At 45.6% G+C, this 23,831-nt stretch overlaps 1 protein-coding gene and 1 non-coding gene across 2 annotated transcripts; one reads left to right on the forward strand and one right to left on the reverse strand.

The window, feature by feature from the left end:
* Window positions 1-466: 466 nt before the first annotated feature.
* On the reverse strand, window positions 467-23,385 carry NLRP11 (NLR family pyrin domain containing 11). The gene is made up of 9 exons (XM_066372607.1): window positions 23,109-23,385; window positions 18,858-20,415; window positions 16,778-16,939; window positions 14,954-15,121; window positions 12,268-12,438; window positions 9,495-9,665; window positions 4,853-5,023; window positions 4,168-4,338; window positions 467-716 (listed from the first exon to the last, which is right to left on the reverse strand). The coding sequence occupies exons 1-9, from the start codon at window positions 23,383-23,385 to the stop codon at window positions 467-469; spliced, it is 3,099 nt and encodes a 1,032-aa protein (XP_066228704.1).
* LOC136401883 (U6 spliceosomal RNA) lies at window positions 17,368-17,474 on the forward strand. The gene has a single exon (XR_010750808.1). It is a non-coding gene; the product is annotated as a U6 spliceosomal RNA (small nuclear RNA).
* Window positions 23,386-23,831: the final 446 nt, after the last annotated feature.

Below are 23,831 nucleotides of genomic sequence, written 5' to 3' on the forward strand. Positions count from 1 at the left end.
TGGATCACTCGCTCTGCTATAGTTCCCCCGTCAAGGAACATATGAGAAAGCAATCGATGAACAACTAAGGTGCCACAACTATGTGTTGATGCTTCTCATCCCTCTTTCTTCCTGTTTGTCTGTCCCTGTCTGTCCTCCTCTCTCTCTTGCTAAAAGAAAAACAAAAACAAAAAAAAAATAAAAAAATGAATGAAAGCATCACAGATCGCTAGTTAAATTTGTCACTCTAGGTAGACCAGTGATAAACAGAAACATTTTTTCCCAATGCATTTTGGCCTTTTATTACTTCACACAGTGCTTTTATTACTCTGTGGACAGTGTAGGAGTTTTCTAGAGAAAGCGGTTGACTTGATCAAACTATGGGACAAATACCAATGAGAAACTGTGACTCCAAGTTTCCTGCATCCCAGTCACGCTCATCGTAACCTATGCTGAACGTGTCCTGGGTGGGAGGGGATGGAGGAGGCTACTCAGAAACTGTGGTTTGAGGGCTGCAGGCATCTGCACTTCTCGACTTGTGGAAGGAGAGTAAATGCCAAGTCAGGTCGGGCCCCAGCAGGACCGACCGAGAGAGGGTTAGGTCGCCAAGCTTGCTGCTGAGCTCTCTGCCTTCCTTTTTAGCCCAGGATTGATCAGTGAAGTCCAGTTTGGGGTTTTTCTGTTTCACGGTCATCAACAACTTCACGATTTCTGCATCCATGTCATTTATTTGAAGCCTGAGAAACCACAGAGGGAGGATTCTTTGAATTCTACCCATTCTAGTTCAGCTTGGTGGCCACCAGTACTCATTCTCCACACATTGTTCTTTGGGCATTCTTGAAAGTCTTTTTCTTAATTCATCACATTTTTAGTTGAATTTATTGGGGTGCCATTGGTTAGTAAAATCATATAGGCTCATATAGGTTAAACAAATAAAATTATAGAGTGCACAATTCTACCATACATCCTCTGTATGTTGCATGGTGTGTTCACCACCCCGAGGCAAGTCTCTCTCCATCATCAACTACACTCCTTCTAGCCTCTTCCACCTCTTTCTCAGAAGTCTTTCATATGGACTCTGAGAAAAATAAAAATCTGTCCTACACCAAAAACTCTTATTCTTTTAAAAATTTCTTTCCATCAATTTGAGAGAGAGAGAAAGAAGGGAAGGAGACTAAGAGGGGGGAGAGAGAGAAGCATCAGCTTGCTGTTGCATTTAGTTGTTCCATTTATTTGCAAACTCATTGGTTGCTTCTCATCCATGCTCTGACCCAGGAGTCAAACCCGCAACCTCGGTACAGTGGGTTGACAGTTTACCCACTGAACCACCCAGCCAGGGCCTAAAAACTCTTAAGAATGCACTAGATAGAGTGATTTCCAGTAAGCTTTGGACCACAAGGCAAGAATTCCATTGGAAGAACACTTTAAGTTAAAAGTAACCAATGATTTTTGTGAATACAACACTGAAAATTCAAGCAACAAAAGCAGAACAAAAGAATAAGAGAGAATTCATTAAACTCAAAATTTCTTATCTGATCAGGTGGTGGTGCAGTGGATAGAGTCTCAGACTGGGACACGGAGGACCCGGGATCGAGACCCTGAGGTCACCAGCTTGAGCGCGGGCTCATCAGGTTTGAGCAAGGCTCACCAGCTTGTGCCCAAGGTTGCTGGCTCGAGCAAGGGGTCACTCAGTCTGCTGTAGCCCCCTGGTCAAGGCACATATGAGAAATCAATCAATGGACAACTAAGGAACCTCAATGAAGAACTGATGTTTCTCATCTCTCTCTCTTCCTGTCTGTCTGTCTCTCTATCTGACTCTTGCTGTCTCTGTCACAAAAAAAAATAAAAAAAATTAATATTAAAATCTTCTGCATAGCAAAAGAAAGCATCAATAAAAAGAAAAAGGTGCCCTGGCTGGTTGGCTTAGTGTAAGAGCGTCGGCCTGGCATGCAGAAGTCCCGGGTTCGATTCCTGGCCAAGGCACACAGAAGCGCCCATCTGCTTCTCCACCCCTCCCTCTCTCCTTCCTCTCTGTCTCTCTCTTCCTTTCCCGCAGCCAAGGCTCCATTGGAGCAAAGTTGGCCCAGGCACTGAGGATGGCTCCATGGCCTCTGCCTCAGGTGCTAGAATGGCTCTGGTCACAACAGAGCAATGCCCCAGATGGGCAGAGTATCGCCCCCTGGTGGGCATGCTGGGTGGATCCCGGTGGGGCGCATGCAGAAGTCTGTTGGACTGCCTCCCCATTTCCAACTTCAGAAAAATACAAAAAAAAAAAAAAAAGAAAAAGAAAAAGAAAAAGGTAACCTATGGAATGAGAGAAAATATTTGTAAACTACATATCTACAAGGATTAATATCCAAAATGTATAAAGAACACATAACTCAGTAGCAGAAAATAATCCCATTAAGCCTGACCAGGTGGTGGCGCAGTGGGTAGATTGTTGGACTGGGATGTGGAGGACCCAGGTTCGAAACCCTAAGGCTGCCTGCTTGAGCATGGGGGTAGCTGGCTTGAGCGTGGGATCATAGACATGACCCCATGGTCGCTGGCTGGAGCCCAAGGTCACTGGCTTGAAGCCCAAGGTTGCTGGCTTGAGCCCAAGCTTGCTAGCTTGAGCAAGGGGTCACTTGCTCTGCTGTAGCCTCCCCCCACCCCAGTCAAGGCACATATGAGAAAGCAATCAATGAACAACTAAGGAGAATAACGAGCCACAACAAAAAATTGATGCTTCTCATCTCTCTCCTTTCCTGTCTGTTTGTCCATCTCTCTGTCTCTGTCACAGAAAAAACCAACCCAGTTAAGAACATGAGCAAAGAATCTGAATAGACATTTTTCCAAAGAAGATATGTAAATATCCAACGAGTGCATGAAAAGATACTCAACATCACTGATCATTAGAGAACTGCAAATCAAAACCACAGCAAGATGTCACCCCACACCTGTCAGAATGGTTGTCATCAATAAATCAACAAACAACAAGCGTTGGTGAGGATGCAGAGAAAAAAGGAACCCTTGTGCACTATTGGTGGGAATACAGATTGGTGCAGCCACTGTGGAAAGGAGTATAAACATTCATCAAAGAAATTAAAGATAAAACTGCCTTATCACCAAGCAAATCTACTTCTGGGTATATACTTGAAGGAAATGAAAGTAATATCTTAAAGAGATATCTGCACCTTCATGTACATTGTAGCACTATTTACAGTAGCCAAGACATGGAAACAACCTAAGTGTCTATTAACAAATAAATGGATAAAGAAAATGTGGCACACAATGGAATTTTATTCAGCCGTAAAAGAGAAGGAAATCCTGTCATTTGCAATAGACAGGGCAGATCTTGAGGGCATTCTGCTAAGTGAGATAAGTCAATCCTAGGAAGACCAATACTGTATGATCTCATTTATCTGTGAAATCTAAAAAAACCCTGAATTCATGGAACCAGGGAGAATGTTGGTGGGCAGGCAGGAGGGTGGGGGAATGGGACAAGGTGTACAAAGTTCTAGTTATAGTATGAGTAAGTTCTGGAGACTGTAAGTACAACAGGATGATATTTTGTGTGTTAAGAATGACAATTCATACCAACTGTTACTGTTGTTTTTTTTTAGAGAGAGAGAGAGAGAGACAGACAGACAGACAGACAAGCAGGAGGGGAGAGAGATAAGAAGCATCAATTCTGCGTTGCGGCTCCTTAGCTGTTCATTGATTGCTTTCTCATATGGTGCCTTGACCAGGTTGGAGGGAGGGGCTACAGCAGAGCAAGTGACCCCTTGCTCAAGCCAATGACCTTGGGCTTCAAGCCAGTGACCTTTGGGCTCAAGCCAGCGACCATGGGGTCATGTCTATGATCCCATGCTCAAGCCAGCGACCCCTTGCTCAAGTCAGATGAGCTCATGCTCAAGCCGGAGACCTCAGGGTTCTGAACCTGTGTCCTCTGCATCCCAGGCCAATGCTCTATCCACTGTGCCACTGCCTGGTCAGTCTCAACCATTACTTTTCACTCAGCATTGACTGGGTCCTTGCTCTAAGGATTCTACATATATCTTTAATACCCCAACAAAGAAGGCTGTTCTTTTCATCTTTGGGGGGTGTACCTGAAGCTGGCCACAGGATCTGTTGTCATCCCTTATGCCCTGGACTCTCTCAACACAGAATTGTAACCGTTGCCAAGAAGGAGAGAGTCCAACTTACCCAACTGTCTGAAGCACACAATCTGGGTGTCCCAGGCCCTCGAGCAGTTGCACAATTCCCTCTGCACCCAACTTATTTCCAAGCAGGTTGAGTTTTTTCAGGGTTTTGCTGCTGACGAGAACCAAGGCAAGGGACGCGCAGCAGAGGCTGGTTAACCTGCACTCTTCCAGCCTGTGATGGGACGGAGAGGTGCGACTTGGCCTCCCCTCACCCCCGCCCTTCTTTGGGAGACATGGGTGATAAACAACCCTCCCCATACCATGTTCTAGGCACAAGAATGTGCCGACAGAGCAGCCTTCCGAACACCAGCCCGTCCTGTCCGAGAGGGTTCACTTCCCGTTTCCCTGCTCACAGAAATGAGGGGATCAGCGAACACGCAGAGACTCCAGGACTCTCGGCCTTCTGTCAGGTGCCTTTTCACCCATGAAATCCAAGCTGATTTTGCATAATTGCACAACTTTCTTTCACTGGTCATTGGCTTTCCTGATGTTCTTGTTTAATAATAATAAAAAAAATCAAATGCTTCTTTTTTTTTTTTTTAATCTCTTCATCTTCATTTTGAAATATCCCCGGATGTTTGTGAGCAGTAGTAGAGTTATCCTTTCAGTGTTTCTAAACCCTAAACAGGGAGAGCTCCCTGCTTCCACCACTCTTACCACCCCACACACCGCACCCCGGGGCCTACCCAATGTTCTCCAGCTTGCAGTTCCGGTGCCTGAGAGCCTTACACAGCGGCTCCATTCCCGCATCCCCGATGCCATTGCTACCGAGCTCCAGGCTCCTCAGGTTGGGGTTGCTTTCCAAGACATAGGCAATGTTTTGGCAGACACCGCTGGTAAAAAAGCAGCCAGACAGCCTGCGAAAGAGAAGTCTCAGCTAGAATCATGACTGCCTGGCTCAACGGTCTCATATCCTAAAGGCGTGAATGGTTTCGAACTTCTCTGGTGATGTCCATGAACGGGGGGACTCCGTGGGGACACAAGAAACGTGGATGCTGATAGAATAGTCAAGCAATGGCCCTGGCCAGTTTGCGTGGTGGATAGAGCATCGGGTGTATGGATGTCCTGGGTTTGATTCCCAGTCAGGGCACACAAAAGAAGCGACCATCTGCTTCTCCCCGCCTCCCTTTCCTCCTTCTCTACCTCTTCCTCTCCCACAACCAGCATCTCAATTGGCTTGAGTGATGACCCCGGTTGCTGAGGTGCTGAGGATAGTTTGGTTGGTCTGAGAGCATTGGCCTCAGGTGCTAAAAATAGCTCAGTTGATCTGAACAGTGGCCCTAGATGGGGGTTGCCAGGTAGACCTTGGTTAAGCCACATCGGGTAGTCTGTCTCACTATCTTCCCTCCTCTCATTTAAAACAAACAAACAAACAAACAAACAAACAAACAAACAAAAGAATAGTCAGGCAATGTTCAAAGCTCTTAGTGTATATTAACTCATACAGCTGTTATCATCCTGATTTTACAAACAGGGAAACTGAGTCCAGAACAGCGTAAGTATTTTTGTCTGAAAATTCAGATAATGTTTAGAAATTTTTTTTTAAAAACCATCTTTCTTTCTTTTTTTTTTTTTTTTCTTTTAGAGAGGAGAGAGAGAGAGACAGAGAGGGAGAAGGGGGGAGGAGCTGGAAGCATCAACTCCCATATGTGCCTTGACCAGGCAAGCCCAGGGTTTCGAACCGGCGACCTCAGCATTTCCAGGTCGACACTTTATCCACTGCGCCACCACAGGTCAGGCTAGAAATTTTTAAATTTTGTTTATATTTAAAATTTTTTATTAAATTTATTGGGGTAACATTGGTTAATAAAGTTATAGAGGTTTTGGGTGTACAATTCTATGAAAATTTCTTCAAAATTACAGTCCACAATTCACTATTTTGTATTCATTTCAGGTGTGCTGCATAGTAGTTAGGCGATCATATAATTTATGAAGTGATCAGATAACATTTCTAATCTGTGTTTTCAGTGACACTAAACTTGAGCTCCAAAGAGTTATTTTAGGCAAATTTTTTTATGCTCATTTTTCTACCTTCCCACACTCATTTCAAAAATCAGCATCATTGAGCCTGACCAGTGGTGGTGCAGTAGATGGAGCATCAACCTGGGACACTGAGTTCCCAGGTTGGAAACGCCGAGGTCACAGGCTTGAGTATGGGCTCACCAGCTTGAGCCCAAGGTTACTGGCTTGAGCAAGGGGTCACTGGCTTGGCTGGAGTACCCGGGTCAAGGCACATATAAGAAAGCAATCAATGAACAACTAAGCTGCCGCAATGAAAAATTGATGCTTCTTATCTCTCTGCCTTCCTCTCTCTCTGTCTCCCTGTCTCTTGCAAAAACAAAAACCAGAAAACCAAACCAAACACAACATCGTTGAGAAGAACTGAATGAACTGTTTTTATAGCAAACAGAATTATACCCATGGTTCTTCCTCTCACTCCAAGTCAGTAAAACCCTTACAATGGTTCAGATGCTCTTATATGACCTGCCACCTTCGTCCACCTCTTTATATCATCCTCTGATGTGATTCTACCACCTGCCTCATCATGTTTTGACCTTCTTTGTTGTTTCCTTCAGTGCTGTGTACTTGACATTTTTATTTAGAAATTAACTTAAACAGGGTGACATTGATCAACAAGAGTCCATAGGTTTCAGGTGAACATCTCTAGAGCATTGGAACTGTTGATTGCGTTGTGTGCCCATCACCCAAAATCAAATCATTTTCCGTCACCATATATTTGCCCCTCTTTGCTCCCTTCCCCTACAACCTTTTCCCCCACAACATCCTCCCCCTGGTAACCACTGCACTCTTATCTATGTCCACGAGTCTCAGTTTTATATCTCACTTATGTGTGAAATCATACAGTTCTTAGCTTTTTCTGATTTACTTATTTCATTCAGTATAATGTTCTCAAGGTCCATCCATGTTGTTGTATCTATGTACCACATCTTTATTCAATCCTCTATCGAGGGTCACTTTGGTTGTTTCCATGTCTTGGCCACTTTGAATAATGAATGTTGTGATGAACATGGGGGTGCATGTATCTTTATGTACCAATGTTTTAAAATTTTAGGGGGTAGATGCCCAGGAGAGGGGTTGCTGGGTCATATCATAGTTCTATTTCTTAATTTTTTGAGGAACCACCATACTGTCTTCCATAATGGCTGTACCAGTTTATATTCCCACCAGCAATGAATGAGGGTTCCTTTATCTTCACAGCCTCTCCTTTTTGTGTGTGTGTGTGACAGACAGAGAGAGACAGAGAGAGGGACAGATAGGGACAGACAGGCAGAAAGGGAGAGAGATGAGAAGCATCAATTCTTCATTGCGGCACCTTGGTTGTTCATCAATTGCTTTCTCATATGTGCCTTGATGGGGGAGGGGGCTACTTGAGAGTGACCTCTTGCTCAAGCCAATGACCTTGGGCTCAAGCTGGTGAGCCTTGCTCAAACCAGATGAGCCTGCGCTCAAGCTGGCAACCTTAGGGTTTTGAACTTGAGTCCTCTGTGTCCCAGTCTGATGCTCTACCCACTGCGCCACCTCCTGGTCAGGCTCCAACACTTGTTATTACCTGTCTTGTTGATAAAAGTCACTCTAACAGGTGTGGGGTGGTATCTCATTTGCATTTTTCTAACAGCTAGCAAAGGTGAGTATAAACCTATTTGTTGTTTGTATGTCTTCATGGGAGAAGTGTCTGTTCAGGTCCTTTCCACATTTTTTAATTGGACTATTTGCTTGTTTGTTGCTGAGCTTTGTTGAGTTCCTTACATATTTTGGATCTGAACCCCTTATCAGAGTTGTTGTTTGCAAATATAACAACTCATTCATATATCTTTGCCTTCATTTCCCTTGCCTTTGGGGTCAAATTCATAAATTGTCCTCCGCAGCCAAGGTGCGTGAGCTTAGTACCTATGTTTTCTTCCATGTACATTATTGTTTCAGATCTTATATTTAGGTCTTTGATCTATTTTGCATTAATTTTTGTGTAGGGGACAAACTGTAGTCAAGTTTCATTGTTTTGTATGTGGCTTTCCAATTTTTCCAGCACCATTTATTGAAGAGGCTTTCTTTTCTCCACCCCCACCCCCCAAACCTCCCTGTGTGTTTTCAGCTCCTTTGACGAAGATGATTTGTTCGTATGTATATATGTGACTTTATTTCTGGGCTCTCAATTCTGTTCCATTGGTCTGTATGTCTGTTTTTCCTGCTATTATTGTACCTTGAACAAAGCAACCTGTTTCCATGGTAACACTGTTACACTGGCTGTGTATTTGTTTTTTTCTAAATTTTATTTATTGAGTTTAGAGAGAGACAGGGGAAAGGACAAAGAGAGAGAGAGAGACAGAGAGAGAGAGAGAGAGAGAGAAGTATCAATTCATTGTTCTACTTAGTTGTGTCATTGATTGCTTTTCATATGTGCCCTAACCATGGCTTGAACCAGCAGCCTTTGGGGTCTAGCCAGTGCCCCCAGGCTCAAACTGATGACTCTGGGATCTAACTGGTGTCCTCGGCACTCCAGGATGATGCTTTATGCACTGTGCCACCCACCAGGACCGTTGGTTGATTTTTATATGGACCCTGACCTGGGATTGAACTTGCAACCATGGCATTTCAGGACATCACTCTAACCAACTGAATTACCCAGCCAGGGAGATCCAGGAATTTTAATCAAAGGTTCTCCCACCACACAGAGTTAGCTCCACACAGAAGCATAGTAACATCGACCCATTCCAGTGGCTCAGACATGGCCACCTCCTCTAGCTGTATTCCCAACACGCTCCTTTTCCAATAAGGCTACTTCTCAACGAAGATATCCCCTCTATAGTCTACCCTAAAAGATGTTCTCTTCCCACAAGTATGTAAAACAGGCCAGGGCTGAGTCTCCGGGTCCCTTCCCCCTAGAGCTATGGGGATCCCTTCTGGGTCCTTTCCAACGCTATGTCTCAGCACCATTTATTGAAGAGGCTTTCTTTTCTCCATTGTGTGTTTTTGGCTCCTTGGTCGAAGATTATTTGTCCATAGATAGCTGGTTCTATTTCAGGGCCCGGCACAGGAACACTGTTCTATGTGACAAGGAGAATCTGAGAATTCTGTAGATTCTACTCCTTCTTGGTGGAAATGTTTTGCCAAAAAACCTTACCCTGCTCTGATATTGCCCGTTGTTACTGAGAGCACATGTTCACAGCCCCCTCACACACTGCTTACCAAGCCAGACATAATCGTTGAAGTCTCTGCTCATTTCTGCTGATGTCTCCCTCGTCCCCCCCAAACCCATACATGGTGGCCACACTGCCCTCCAGGCAGGAAGACAGCCATGGCAAGACTTACTCCAGCTCCTGTAATGCACAGCTCGGGATCGTCAGGGGCAGAGTCAACACTGACACTCCATGGTTCTGCAGGTAGTTCACGCTCAGATCCAGATGCTTCAGCCTGTCGGTGGACAGGAGAGTTCTCGCGAGGTAGCTGCAGGAGGTTTTCGTGAGGCCACAGAAGAGTAACCTGTGTGGAACCGGGGAGGAAGAAAGGGACTGAGTCCACAGCACCGTTCAACCACCTGCAATGTTCTAAAATTACACAGCAGTGATGGCAGCATGACTATACTGGAAAACCACTGAATGTATACTTTAAATGGATAGATTTTTTTTTTTTTACGAGAGAGAGAGGGACAGACAGACAGGAAGGGAAAGAGATGAGAAGCATCAATTATTCGTTATGGCTCCTTAGTTGTTCATTGATTGCTTTCTCATATGTGCCTTGAACGGGTGGGCTTCAGCTGAGCCAGTGACCCCTTGCTCAAGCCAGTGACCTTTGGGCTCAAGCCAGCGACCATGGGGTCATATCTATGACCCCACAGTCAAGCCCATGGCCCCATACTCAAGCCCATGGCCCCACACTCAAGCTGGCAATGTTGGGGTTTCAAACCTGGGTCCTCAGTGTCCCCGGCTGAAACTCTATCCATTGTGCCCTTGCCTGCTCAGGTTGAATAGGTGGGTTTTAAGGTACGTGAACTGCATTTCAAGTCTGTCAAAACACAAACAAAGGAAAAATCAAACCGGAAACATATAAAAAAGATGTCCATCTTTTTCATTATACCCATTGGGAGGGTCAGTAGTGACCCCATCATCTCTATCCTTGTTTTGACTTTTTTTTACATAATATAAAATTAATTAATATTGGCAAGTACTTACTTGGTTCCTCTGGGGCCAGCTATATCGTAGATTTGAAAGACAATGGTATAATAGAAGACCATGTAATGCTACTGAAGGGGTTAGTATTACAATCAACCATGTAATTAATGCTACTGAAGGGGTTAGTATTACAATCAACCATGTAATTAATGCTACTGAAGCAGTTAGTATTACAATCAACCCACATGAATATTTCTATAGGAAAACACTTGAATAATAATGACTATAAAGAGTTGTTTCAGTGTAGGGTTGTCATGTGTTAAAATCGAGTTTGCACGAAAAAACCCCCAAAAACAATGCTTCAATCATTTTCAGTTTGGCTTTGCATATAGATTTAGGAGATTGTATCCTTACACATAGGGAATGACTTAGCCTGTTTTGTTTCCTGGCCTTTCCTTTCCAATCTCCACTCTTTTATATTTTTATGATTTTATGCCTGACTTTGCCATATTTTCCTCCATCTTTTGCCATGCCTCCACCACATGAGATACTCTTGTTTCTTTTCTTTTTTTGTGTGTGACAGAGACAGAGAGAGACAGAGAGAGGGACAGATAGACAGGAAGGGAGAGAGATGAGAAGCATCAATTCTTATTGTGGCACCTTAGTTGTTCATTGATTGCTTTCTCGTGCCTTGATGGGGGAGGGGCTACAGCAGAGCAAGTGACCCTTTGCTCAAGCCAGCAACCTTGGGTTCAAGCTGGTGAGCCTTGCTCAAGTCACCTGAGTGTGTGCTCAAGCTGGTGACCTCGGGATCTCGAACCTGGGTCCTCCGTGTCCTAGTCCGACACTCTATCCACTGTGCCACCACCAGGCAGGCAGATACTCTTGTTTCTTAACAACTTTTCGAAAATGGAAAAAAAGATCCTCTCATGCAATTGGTCAAATAAGAAATGGAAACACGGCCCATTGTCCACCATCTTGAAAGAAGTTGAAACTAGAAAACAGAAGTCCTTGTTTCAAGGCAATGTGTCCCCAAACCCCTCCCTTTTGTTGGCATTCTTTCTTGTGTTCCCAATGACATCAGTCCTACACGACTCTGAACATAGTTACTTATTATGAAACTACCGACACATACTTGCTCTTTCCAAGTCAGTTGCTACGGCTCAGATGTGTTTGGAACCTACGTGACACCATATTTAACTTTCTCTCCAAAGCCATATGATTGAGAGTGTGAGGATTCCATTCTCCTGACCCTTCAATCATTCGACCCTGAACGGGAATGATTTGAATCATTCCCATGAAGAAGAAATGACCTTTCAAGAAATAGTACTGGAGAAACATGACGTTCCCAGGTAAAAAAATGATTCTAGTGAAATCTAAGTTGAGAAAAGTTACAGAGATTTTTCTGGCTGGTTGGCTCACTGGTAGAGTGTCAGCCTGGCATGTAGATGTCCCAGGTTTGATTCCCGATCAGGGCACACAGGAGAAGTGACCATTTGCTTTTCCACTCTTCCTCTCCCCTTTCTCTCTTTCTCTCTCTTCCCCCCAAGCAGCCATGGCTTGATTGGTTTGAGTGCATCGGCCCCCAGGCACTGAGGACAGTTCCGTGGAACTTCTACCTCAAGTACTAAAAATAGCTCAGTTGTGATCATGGCCCCAGATGGGCACAGCATCAGCCCCAGATGGGGGTTGCCTGGTGGATCCCAGTCAGGGGTCATGTGGGAGTCTGTCTCTCTATCTCCCCGTATCTCACTTGGAAAAAAGCAGAAAAAAACCCCACAACTACACAGGTTTTTGCTGATACTGTGGTACAAATTAGTTGCCCATTGAGAATGACAACTCAGATCTGCCTGACTCCAAACGCCATGCTTTCAGCCATTACACTGCCCCCCTCCCTGCTGTTTGACCACATGCTTGGACATTCATATTCAGGTCCACACTTCTGTGTGGTGGGCTTATTTGAGCTGACTTACGCCAGTGACTCGAGGGTGCAGTCCGGATGGAGCAATGCATCGCATAGAATTTTCATCCCGCCGTGACTCAGTGGGTTTTTGGATAAGGTCAGTTTCTTCAGTTTCTTGCCGCAAATGAGCAGGGAGGCGATTTGCTCATATGCGTTCGCTTTCAAATCACACTTCATCAAGCTGTAAGAGGAATGCAGATGGTTAGCATGAGGTGATCCCGTTTTCTAAGCAATTTCTCTTTTAGGGAAAACCAGCCCCAACCAAGCAGGGGAGAGGACCCCTACTTAACTCGGGCAATAAACAGACCCTTTTGCTTCTCAACCTGTTCTCACAGTTCAAATTTGGGTTAAGTTTGGAGGCGGAGGTGGCCATTCTTTCTCTCCTCCGTACCCGTCTTCACAGGGAACCCACCGCTATGTTTTAGAACTCGAACTCACGTAACAAGCAACCCACCTGATCAACACACTCAGCTTACTATCACATTTACAAAGACCTTTGTTCCTTTTTTTTTTTTTTTTTCTGACACAGCTTGCGATGTGCTGTCTGATCTGGCTCTCAACCACCTTCCTGACTTGGTCTAACTCTTTACTCATTGCCCACACGACACTGTCTTCCCATCTCCGTGCTCTTCCTCAGATCCTCGGAGCACGTTTCTGAGCTAGGTCCTTCCCTCCAGCTGTCATCTTTCCCAGACATGGGCGTGGTTAGCGCCCTCCTTCCTTGAGCTTGTCACACAGAGCTCACTTCCTTAACGAGGACTTGGCCGGCCATCACACACTCAATGAACTAACATTGTCTATCATTGTGTAGGCATTATGTTGGGTTCCTGGGATGCAACCTGGAGAAATATGGTGGATTTCTAGTGGACAGAAAGAAAGGAATAACCAATTGTAGAATGTGTCTTGTAGGCAATCGGTTCTATTAAAAAAAAATAGATCGGGGAGTAGATTCTACAAAACATGGGAGAGAGAGGGAAGCAGATGTTCTACTTTCTATACAAAGTGTTCAGGGAGAGAAGTACCAATTCAATTACCAACGTGGGCTCTGCGTAGAAATATGAGAGATAAGATGGCAAGCTCTGAATCTATAGGGGGGAAAATCTCTGGTGGAAGGAATAAGGGCAAAGGCCCTGAGGCAGGGGTAGGCTTGATGATTCAAAGACTAAGTGAACAGAAGATGGAAGACAGGTAAAAGGGCCACGCATGGTGAGAGGATGGGTTTTGTGGGTGAGTGAGAGTGGAAGGCATTGAAGGTTGGCCATCAAAGAAAAGAATGTGGCAGGATCGGACTCACATGGGAAACTAATTGTGGCACTTCTGACCTTTGCCATGTGACAGGCAAAGGTAAGGAGGTGGACAACAGGTAGGGGAGTACTGGACTAGTTTATAGGAGAGACGATCGTGGCTTGGTCTACCAGGCAGAGCACCAGAGGGAGCAAAAAGTAGGTGGATCCAGTCTGTGTGTAGACCCAACTAATTTGTCTGAATCAAACCACTAGAAAAATCTATAATTGAAATGCCCATAAGATATCAAAGTAGAGATGCTGAGAATTTTGTGAGGTACAAATCTGAAACCAGAAGAAAAAGTGCCTGTCAGCATTCATCTGGAGGCTATAATACCATGGAAGTGGACAACAACTCATAGAGTGGACATAGCACATATTTAGGATGACTTTGAAATACCCTAATGGCCTGACTCATGGTGGCACAGTGGATAAAGCATCGACCTGGAACGCTGAGGTCATCAGTTTGAAACCCCAGGTTTGCCTGGTCAAGGCACATATGGGAGTTGATGCTTCTTGCTCCTCCCCCTTTCTCTCTCCTCTCTCCCCTCTCTCTCTCTCTCTCTCTCTCTTTCTCTCCTCTCTAAAATAAGTAAATAAAATCCTTAAAATTGAAAAAGAAACATCCTAGTGATGTACATGGATCAAGTTTTTCAATTGTAAATTTTGTGAAATCAAAAGAAAGTGTTTATGATGAGAATTTAGCATGAGTGGAGATTTTGTGTGAATATAAAACACATGCTGGATTGTAAAGACTTAATACCTTCCCCAAGAAGAAGGTAAAATAATCATGAATAGTCTTTTATATCAATTATGTATTTAAATAATTTGATCTATTGGCTTCGAGAAATTTTTATTGAAATGACTTTTGCCTCTTCTGCTTTTGTAAAGGGGCTACTCAAAGACTGAAAATGATCTTTGTGGCTTGCATAATATTTATATCAGCCAGGCCCTGAAGTTTCACCAGGGTGCTCTATGCTTGAGAACGGGCAGAGGGTCTAGGTCACTAGAGAAAAAATAGGCCAATAAGATGAGAAGCCATGTTATAGAAATTGAAATCATTCAAAGTGATAGGAATAACGTCAGTGGGAGAGAAATAAGCCATGTGCTAAAAAAAAATCTTTTATTTTATTGTATTGACTTTTAGAGCAGGAGGAAGGCAGAGAGAAAAACATTGATTTGTTGTTCCACTCATTTATGCATCTTGTGTGTACCCTGACTGTTGATAGAACCTGCAACCTTGGCATGTCAGGATGAGGCTCTAACCCCGTGCAGCCAGGGCCCCTAAAAATCCTCAAGGAACACGGCCTCAAGGAGCAGTAACAGATCATATTATCTAAGGAGCCCCTCTGTACACCAACACCCAGCTCTGCCCCTCACACACAACGGACGCTCAGCTGGGCAATTACCTACCTCAGATGCTGTATGCTGCACATAGGACTGCCCAAGACCTCGTGCAGAAGGGAAAACATCTTTAAAGAAATGGGCATACAACTCAGGCTCAGGAACGTCAGATTCTGGTTATGCACAATCGCCTTCAGCACGTCTTTGAATGCGGTGCCAACTGAGAGGTAGGTCAACCTGCCGAAGATAAAACAGTGGAAGATTTTCCAGTCAAGGTCCTACATAGACCAAGTGTGTGTCTCTTCTCTGCAATTGTTACTTCCCGCCTTACTTGATTCTAGAACCGACTCAGAGTGTGGACCATTTCATCACATACTGCTCTCTCTTTTTTTTTTAAAGAAATTTTATTTATTGATTTGAGAGAGAGAGAGAGAGAGAGAGAGAACCATTGACTTGTTGTTCCACTTATCCATGCTTTCATTGGTTGATTCTTGTATGTGCTCTGACCAGGGGTTGAACCTACAGCAACCTTGGCATATTGGGACGACGCTCTAACCAACTGAGCTACCCAGCCATCTGTTGTTGACTTAACGACAGATGGCCTTACCACAGCTACCAGACTCTACGTCATCTTTTCCCTAGCTTTACTTCCTCATACTCTTCACCTTACTAACCTCACTGTCATCACACAGTGAGACCAGACAGTGAGAGTTTTCAAATTTCCAGGTGAGAGATGAAGAGGCAGGTCAGTTGAGTTCTGGATGGAGGATAAGACGTGGTTAAATTCAGCATGAAAATTAGGGATTCCCAGGGGACTGTGGAAGAGGGAGAAGTGGAAGGACAATTCTCAAAGTTCTTCATGATTTCTTGAAAGTTGAAGAAAAACATCCCATCAACATCTTTCATCATTCCCTCTATTAAAGGGCCATGTGGAGAGAAGAGTGAGGGACTCACACTGAACCTCTGGTGGCTGTGGGATCTCCAGGGATGGAAGCGAATTATCTGCAAAGCTATTTGAAGTTATCTTGGAAGCCACTTGCTTTCGACTTTGCAATTAGGTGAAACTCCAATATGTGGCAAAAAGACAAAAGAGTCAATGAGATACAGGTAGAGTGACACAGGAAAAGAGCTCAGGAGAGGCTCCACCAAAGAAGTTTCTCCAGCTTGGAGATGTTCCCTGCCCTGGCCTCCTCTTTCCTTCTGTTTTCTGCCTGGAAGGCGGCCATAATGGTTGTGGCTCAACAGTCATTGTGGCCCAAAGTCGTGTGGATCAAAGATGGCTGAAGGTGGTGTAGAAAAAGTACCTCCAAAATGCCTGATAATTGTCTCACTCCTCAAACTTTTTTTTTTTTTGAGAGAGAGGTGGGGGTGGAAGAAGAGGGGAGGCGGGGGGGGGGGGGGAAGCAGGAAGCATCAACTCCCAAATGTGCCTTGACCAGGCAAGCCCAGGGTTTCAAACCAGTGACCTCAGCATTCCAGGTCATCGCTTTAGCCACTGTGCCATTACAGGTCAGGCCCATGGACTTCTTATGTCCAGACCTCTCAGGCGAGTGGAAGACCTTCTATATTTAAGTCTCTCTTAGACAGGGATGGAAGAGAGCAGTTCTGCTGTGTGTGGCTAAACATAATGCAGTGAAATAACTTCTTTTCATCTAAATAAGTATCTGCATCAATTGTTTTTTTCTGAAAACATTACCAGGAACTTTCAGTGGTCCCCAGTCTCTCTCTTACACCCCTGCTCTTGGTACGCCCATCTGTCTTAGTTCTTATTCTCAGAGTGACTTTTACCCCAGGGGATGACCATGGTTAGTGGTGTCCTGCCCCAGGGAAGGAAAAAGACAGCCCTGTCATTCCCAGAAGGACCTCTATGGTAGGGATTGGGATAACACCTACTTGAGTGTCTGAAGTTGACAGTTGGGATGTCTCAGGGCTTTACACAGAACCCTTTCTGAGGTACCGTCCAGGTCACTGTGGCAAATTTCTAGTTCACGGAGGTTCTCCTTGGTGTGGAGTAAACTGCAGATATCTCTCCAGTAGACAAGGCTCTTCATTTTACTGTGTGGAGGAAGAATGCAATTATCTGGCAATTGGGAAGACAATGTATTTATCAAAACGTCTTTTGGGAGTCACTGTTAACCAACTGAGATTTACTATGCCCGGCGGGAAGAGATCAAGTATGACCATATGTACAAAACAACATTCAGACCCACAAAAGAAATCTATGAGTCTGTAGACAGGAAAGATACAATGACTTTCATGCAGTTCCTTTGAATGTGGAGATGTTAACTTTTAAGAAAACCAATAGTGATGATAAGTGCTGTTAGGAGCACCGGTAAGCAATTCCTAGGAATTATTTCAGGCCTGACCTGTAGTAGCACAGTGGACAGAGTGTCTACTTGGAATGTTGAGGTCACCAGTTCAAAACCCTGGGTTTGCCTGGTTAAGGCACACATGAGAAGTAACTATTAAGAGTGGATGCTTCCGTGCTCGCTTCGGCAGCACATATACTAAAATTGGAACGATACAGAGAAGATTAGCATGGCCCCTGCGCAAGGATGACACGCAAATTCGTGAAGCGTTCCATATTAAAAAAAAAAAAAAAAAAGAGTGGATGCTTCCTGCTCCTTCCTCACTTTCTCTCTTTAAAATCAATAAATAGGCCCTGGCCGGTTGGCTCAGCGGTAGAGCGTCGGCCTGGCGTGCGGGGGACCCGGGTTCGATTCCCGGCCAGGGCACATGGGGGAAGCGCCCATTTGCTTCTCCACCCCCCCCTTCCTCTCTGTCTCTCTCTTCCCCTCCCGCAGCCAAGGCTCCATTGGAGCGAGGATGGCCCGGGCGCTGGGGATGGCTCCTTGGCCTCTGCCCCAGGCGCTAGAGTGGCTCTGGTTGCGGCAGAGTGACCCCCCGGAGGGGCAGAGCATCGCCCCCTGGTGGGCGGAGCGTTGCCCCTGGTGGGCGTGCCGGGTGGATCCCGGTCGGGCGCATGCGGGAGTCTGTCTGACTGTCTCTCCCCATTTCCAGCTTCAGAAAATTAAAAAAAAAAAAAAAAAAAAAATTAAAAAAAAAATTAAAATCAATAAATAAAATCTTAAGAAAAAGAATTCCTTCAGTTCATTCACACAGCAGGTCTGAAGAACTGAGGTTCAACCAGTGGTTATCAATGAGAGGTGATTTTGGACATTTGGGAATGCCTAAAAATTTATTTTATTTATTTAATTAATTATTTTAAAATTTATTATTATCTTAAATTTATTTATTATTATTTTTGTGTGTGTGTGAGAGGAGGGGTGGCAGAGAGACAGACTCTCACATGTGCCCCCACCAGGATCCACCCTGCAAGCTCACTAGGGGGTGATGCTCTGCCCATCTGGGGCTGCTGCTCCATTGCTCAGCAACCGAGCTCTTCTTAGTGTCTGAGGCAGAGGCCATGATGCCATCTTCAGCACCTGAGGCCAACTTGCTTGAACCAATCGAGCCATGGCTGCAGGAGAAGAAGAGAAAGACAGAGAGAGAACGGGGAGGGGGAAGGGTGGAGAAACAGATGGTCGTTTCTCCTATGTGCTCTGACTGAGAATCGAACCCGGGACATCCACACACCGGGCCAATGCTCTACCACTGAGCCAACTGGCCAGGGTCAGCCTGAAGATTATAAAAAAAAAATTGTCACAACTGGGGCAGGCAGGGGGAGCAAGTTCTACTGGTTTCTGATGGGGAGAGGTCAAAGATACTATGAAACAGCTAACAGTTCACAGGGCAGCAAAGAATTACCAGGTCCCCAATGTCCATTATCCTGATGTTTAACCCAGAAATCCTGAATGAAACGGAAACCAAGAGATTTTAAAATCACTGGTCCAGTGAAAAATGAGGTTGGCCTGTATCATCTTTTAATTTTGGTCTCATCATGGTCAACGAGCCCTAGAACGACAGGCAGGTCTTAGGAACACAGGCAATCACAGCAACGTTTAAGACTCACCAAGAAGTCAGCGTCGTGGGGGGCTTCTTGTTTTCAAAGATGCTTTGGACACTCAGCTTCAGTCTCCGTAGAGGGCGGCAGCGCCCCAGACAGTACGCCGAGGCCATCAGGTCCTTGTTGCTTTGAATGTAAATGGCAGCTTCTAGAAAGGAGTCCATGATCTGTTCCACAAACTCATCCTCCTGATTCTCAAAGAGACAATGAAACAAAGGTGTGTGGTGTCCCATGGCTTTTGGATCGCTACCCAGACCTTTCATCTTCTGGAGCAAGTATTCCCTGATCTCTCCCATCTGGAAGTGACAACCAAAGGCTCTCTCAAGGACGTTCCTCGTCTTCTTGTTGAGAAGACCAAAAATGGAAGCCACGATGGGACCGACATCGTGGTATCTCTCCCTCTTCTCTTTCCGCCGGTCCCTGGCTGAGGGGAGCGGGAGCCCGGTCGAGGTCATCATGTATGCCATCGCCATGCAGAACTCCTGAATCTTCAAGTGGGAGAACGTGTAACAGTCTTTCTGGTCGCTGCTGGGCGACAGAACCTTCAGGTTCTGCAACATGGAGACGTCGGCCGGAGCGAAGCCGACGCTCCTGAGGTCCTCCTCCGTGAAGTGCAGCGTGTCATGGAGCAGCCCTTTAGAAGCCAGTGAGCAGAGACATTCCAGGAGGATGCGGGGACACTGGCTGGCGGCCTTGGAGGTCAGCGCCCCGGCGAGAAAGTGGGCGTAGACCCCCGTGAGCGTTTGGCACGGGCCTCTCAAGTCGTCCCCTCTGTCCATCTGCCAACCGAGGGCGACGCACATGACCCAGCACAGGATGGGCACTTGGCACAGATCTGTGAGGATGTCATTCTCTTGGACAAGCTCCCAGGCCACCCTGGCCCTCTGGCTGTCCCTAAAGAACAAGGTGAAATATTTGTGCCTCATTTCCTTGGAGAACGGCAGGGTCACGAGCACATCCGTCTTCTTCAGGACGGCCCACGTGGCGGCCCCGGGCTCCAACCTGGAGGAGATAAGGACCACGCAGCCGGGAGCCATCTTCCTCCTCAGCAAGCTGACCAGCAGCACGGCCACGGGCACCTGCTGTCTGCTGTCAGCGCACAAAGCGGACTCGTTTACGTTGAGGTTGGCCTCCACATTGTCCAAGTCCTCGAGGATGAAGAGGACCTTCTGGGGCTCAGACAGGATGTCTGCCACGGGAGCCTGGCCGCCGGGCCAGTCCTTGGTGACCAGCTCCACCAGGCTGCTATCGGCCATCCGGTTGATCTCCTGAGCCGTGACCGGAACGATGTAAGAGAAGATGTTCTTCCAGATCTTACCTCTCAGCCACTCCAACACCGCCATGCTGACGACCTCTGTTTTCCCAGATGCTCTCTGTCCCACCAGGAACACGTTCAGGACCTTCGGGGACCCGGTGCTCACAGGCTTAAATGCAAAATCCAGCTTGTCCAGGACTTCAAGGAGCACGTCTTTACAGAATGTGTTATGAATGTTTCTACAAAGCCCTCTTTCCCACCGGGGTAGAAATTTTTCCGTTATGAGGACCCTGTGCATTTCCTTGTTGCCTAAGTGAGTGGGTACAGGGCAGAGAAATGCAGAACACGGATAAGAGTTCAAGATACCGAAAAACCCCCCACAACAAACCAAAAAACTTATTTTTCCGTCTGGTGTCTCTACGTACCAGTGTCTATCACCAGGGCACAATGGTAAGATTTTTACTGTCAGGGATGGATAGAGAAAAAGCGGTACAGACATACAACAGAGTACTTACTCAGCCACGAAAAAGAATGGCATCTACTGTTCCCGACAACACCTCGAGGGTGTTATGCTAAGTGAAAGAGGCCAGTCAGAGAAAGACAAATCCCATGTGACCTCGCTGATGTGTGAAATTTGAAAACCAAAATAAACAAAACAGAAAGGCGTAGATACAAGAACATTCTGATGGTCGCCAAAGTGGAAGGGGGTTGTGTGTGTGTGTTTGGGAGGGTGAAGGGGGGCAGGTTCTGGGTGATAAAGAGAAGAAATTAAGAAGTACAAATCTTCGGCTATAAAAACCAGTCACAAGGAATATAGTCCATAACATTGTAATAACTGTATATGGTGTCAGGTAGAAACTGGACTTATTTGGGGGGGGGGGGGAATGGGATTGCATTGTAAATTCTGTAAATGTCTAACCACTCTGTTGTACACATGAAATGAATATGTACTCTTGTATGTCAACTGTAATTGGAAAATAAAAATAATTTAAATAAAGAAAGAAAAATAAGATGGTCAATGAACAACTAAGGAGCCGCAACGAAGAATTGATGCTTCTCATCTCTCTCCCTTCCTGTCTGTCTGTCCCTGTCTGTCTGTCTCTCTCCTGGTTTATCCTGCTTCTAATAAAGAGGGAGAACAGACACGTGAACTAAAGAATAAATTGCTCAGTTAAGGAGCTGATTTTGGAGGAAAAAATAAAGGTTCTGAATGAAAGTAGGCTTTTCTGACCACAGAGGATGCTCGTGAAAGGGCTTCAGGAAGAGAGCAAATCCAGGCTGGGATTGTCAAACTCTTTGTTAGAGCGTGAGAGAGACTTAGGATCATGGCTGCCGGGATCCTTGAGAGCAGCTGCAGATGTCTTAGGCATCCCCAAGGCACACCTGCCGATTTTGTTTGTTATATCTCTAAGCCTAAAACCCTCTCTGTTCAGTGTAAGGCATCTATGATTTTGAGGACAGTTGTCCTACAGTGGCCTCAGGGAGCAGAGAAAAACATATCTCTAAATTTTATTACCTTTATTTATTTTTTTAGTGAGAGAGAGAGAGAGGGGAGAAAGAGAGACAGACAGACAGGGACAGACAGGAAGGGAAAGAGATGAGAAGCATCAGTTCATAGATGCGGCACCTTAGTTGTTCACTGATTGCTTTCTCATATGTGCCTTGACGGGGGGGGGGGGGCGGCTACAGCAGACTGAGTAACCCCTTGCTCAAGTCAGCAACCTTGGACTCAAGGCATTGACGTTGGACTCAAGGCAGCAACCTTGGGCTCAAGCCAGTGACCATGGGGTCATGTCTATGATCCCATGCTCAAGGCAGTGATCCTGCACTCAAGCTGGGGAGCCCATGCTCAAGCCGGCGATCCGGGGTTTCAAACCTGGGTCCTCTGAGTCCCAGTCCAATGCTCTATCCACTGTACCACCACCTGGGGTCAGGCCTGAAACACTTGATTTAAAAGAAGATATGCACCCCTATCTTCATTTATAGTATTATTTACAACAGTCAAGATCTGAAAACAGCCCAAGTGCCCATCAGTAGATGAATGGATGGAAAAAAAAAAGTTATGGTACATTGACACAATGGACTACTACTCAGCCATAAACAAGAGGGAAATCCTACCCTTTGCCACACAGCATGGATGGACCCGGAGAGCATTACGCTAAGTGAAATAAGCCAGTCAGAGAAAGACAGGTACCACATGATCTCACTCATTGAACAAAATGAACTAACAAGTAAAACAGAGACAGTCATCCATAGAGAGCAGGCTGACAGCTGCTTGTGTCGGGGAGGTTTGGGGGGCTGGGGTAGGTGAAGAGATTGAGTAAAAAAGAGAAAAAAGAAAAATCTTGCGGACATGGACAATAGTATGGTGATTGCAAAGGGAGAGGGTCGTGGGAGGGTGAAGAGGGGAAAGGGGGGAGGAATGGGGGTAGATGGAGACTTACTTGACTTGGGGGCGGGGTGAACACACAATGCAGTGTACAGAGATGTAGAGTGGTGCACTTGAAACCTGTATAATTTTATTAACTAGTGCTACCCTGATAGACTCAATAAAAAGGAAAAAACATGAGCGGTGTGTCCAGTCAAGTTGTCGTTTGTGTATTACAACGGCCTTAGACATAACATCACATCAAAGAATCCAGAACACCTGAATTCTTGGGGATGGAGCTGTGGGGAGTGTCAGGGCAAGTCAGTCCCTAACAATGAAGGAGCTATTCAGCATGGCAGAGACAGGTGTGGCAACAAGCTACAGACAGACTTTAGTATGGAAACAAGCTCCTTTCATAAGCGTCACTTTGCATGATGGGGAAAAAAAATGGGTAGAAATCAGGAAGCCACAAGACCGGACAAGACCCACGTCCTTAGAAGCCATCACTGAGCCTCTAACATCCTCCAGACCTGAAGATGGGGTTCTTGGGTGGATGGGGTGGGGCGGACGCCACTTATCAACACAACTGGTCTTCCTAAAACCTGCACCCATTTCTCCCCTGCCCACCACTCACGGTGTCGTCTGGCGTGGATCTTGTCACAGAGGTCTTTACGCTGGATCTGGTGGAGGATGCCGGACAGCAGGTTCCAAGCATGCTGGGCCTCATAAGATGTGGTCAGCAGGCGTGCCAGGTCCGGTCTGGCTGTCTTTAGGTCAGACCTCGGGATGGGCGGGAGTCCCATCGCCAGACACTCTTGTCCAAGGAGGTTCTTCAGACTCTGAAACTCCCTTTTGTTGAGCTTGTCTAGATACCACAGCAGGTCAAAGTCGGAAGAACCCGATTTCGCCATCTTGTGCCTCTCCAGCACGATCGTGAGGACCAAGGAATATGAGATCTAGGAAACCGAGATAAATCAGAGAATCAGTCCACCAGGACACCAAGACATTCAAAGTCGACACAGTGAGGAAAAAAATACACAGGAATTGTGCTTTGATAGGAGCTGGGTTTTTTGATAGTCTATTTGCAAAAGATCTGAACACTTTCTGGGACAATGACTTTAAAATAGACTTTGGTAAATGTCCGAGTTGAGATAAAAGTAGAACCTCATTTGTGTTCAAAGGCAACATTCTTAGGGTAAAAATTATCTCATTAGCAAACACCACTCAGATTTTGAGAATTGAATGTCCTATAAAACCTTCAGAGAAATGCAGACAATTTCTCTAGTATAGTGTTTCTTTTGTAACTGAGTGTCATCTTTAATGGTCCATAAAAAAGGTCACTTGTATGTGTGTGCAT

The sequence above is a fragment of the Saccopteryx leptura genome, chromosome 3, assembly GCF_036850995.1.
Source record: "Saccopteryx leptura isolate mSacLep1 chromosome 3, mSacLep1_pri_phased_curated, whole genome shotgun sequence".
Classification (NCBI taxonomy): Eukaryota; Metazoa; Chordata; class Mammalia; order Chiroptera; family Emballonuridae; genus Saccopteryx; species Saccopteryx leptura.

Excerpts from the sequence above, each read along its gene's own strand:
- NLRP11 (XM_066372607.1), bottom strand. The coding sequence starts at position 23,385 with ATGGCGAAATCGGGTTCTTCCGACTTTGACCTGCTGTGGTATCTAGAC. Across the intron at positions 16,940-18,857 it reads CCCACGACGCTGACTTCTTG|TAAAATGAAGAGCCTTGTCT; the intron begins GTGAGTCTTAAA and ends TCCTCCACACAG. Across the intron at positions 15,122-16,777 it reads TGTCAACTTCAGACACTCAA|GTTGACCTACCTCTCAGTTG; the intron begins GTAGGTGTTATC and ends TATCTTCGGCAG.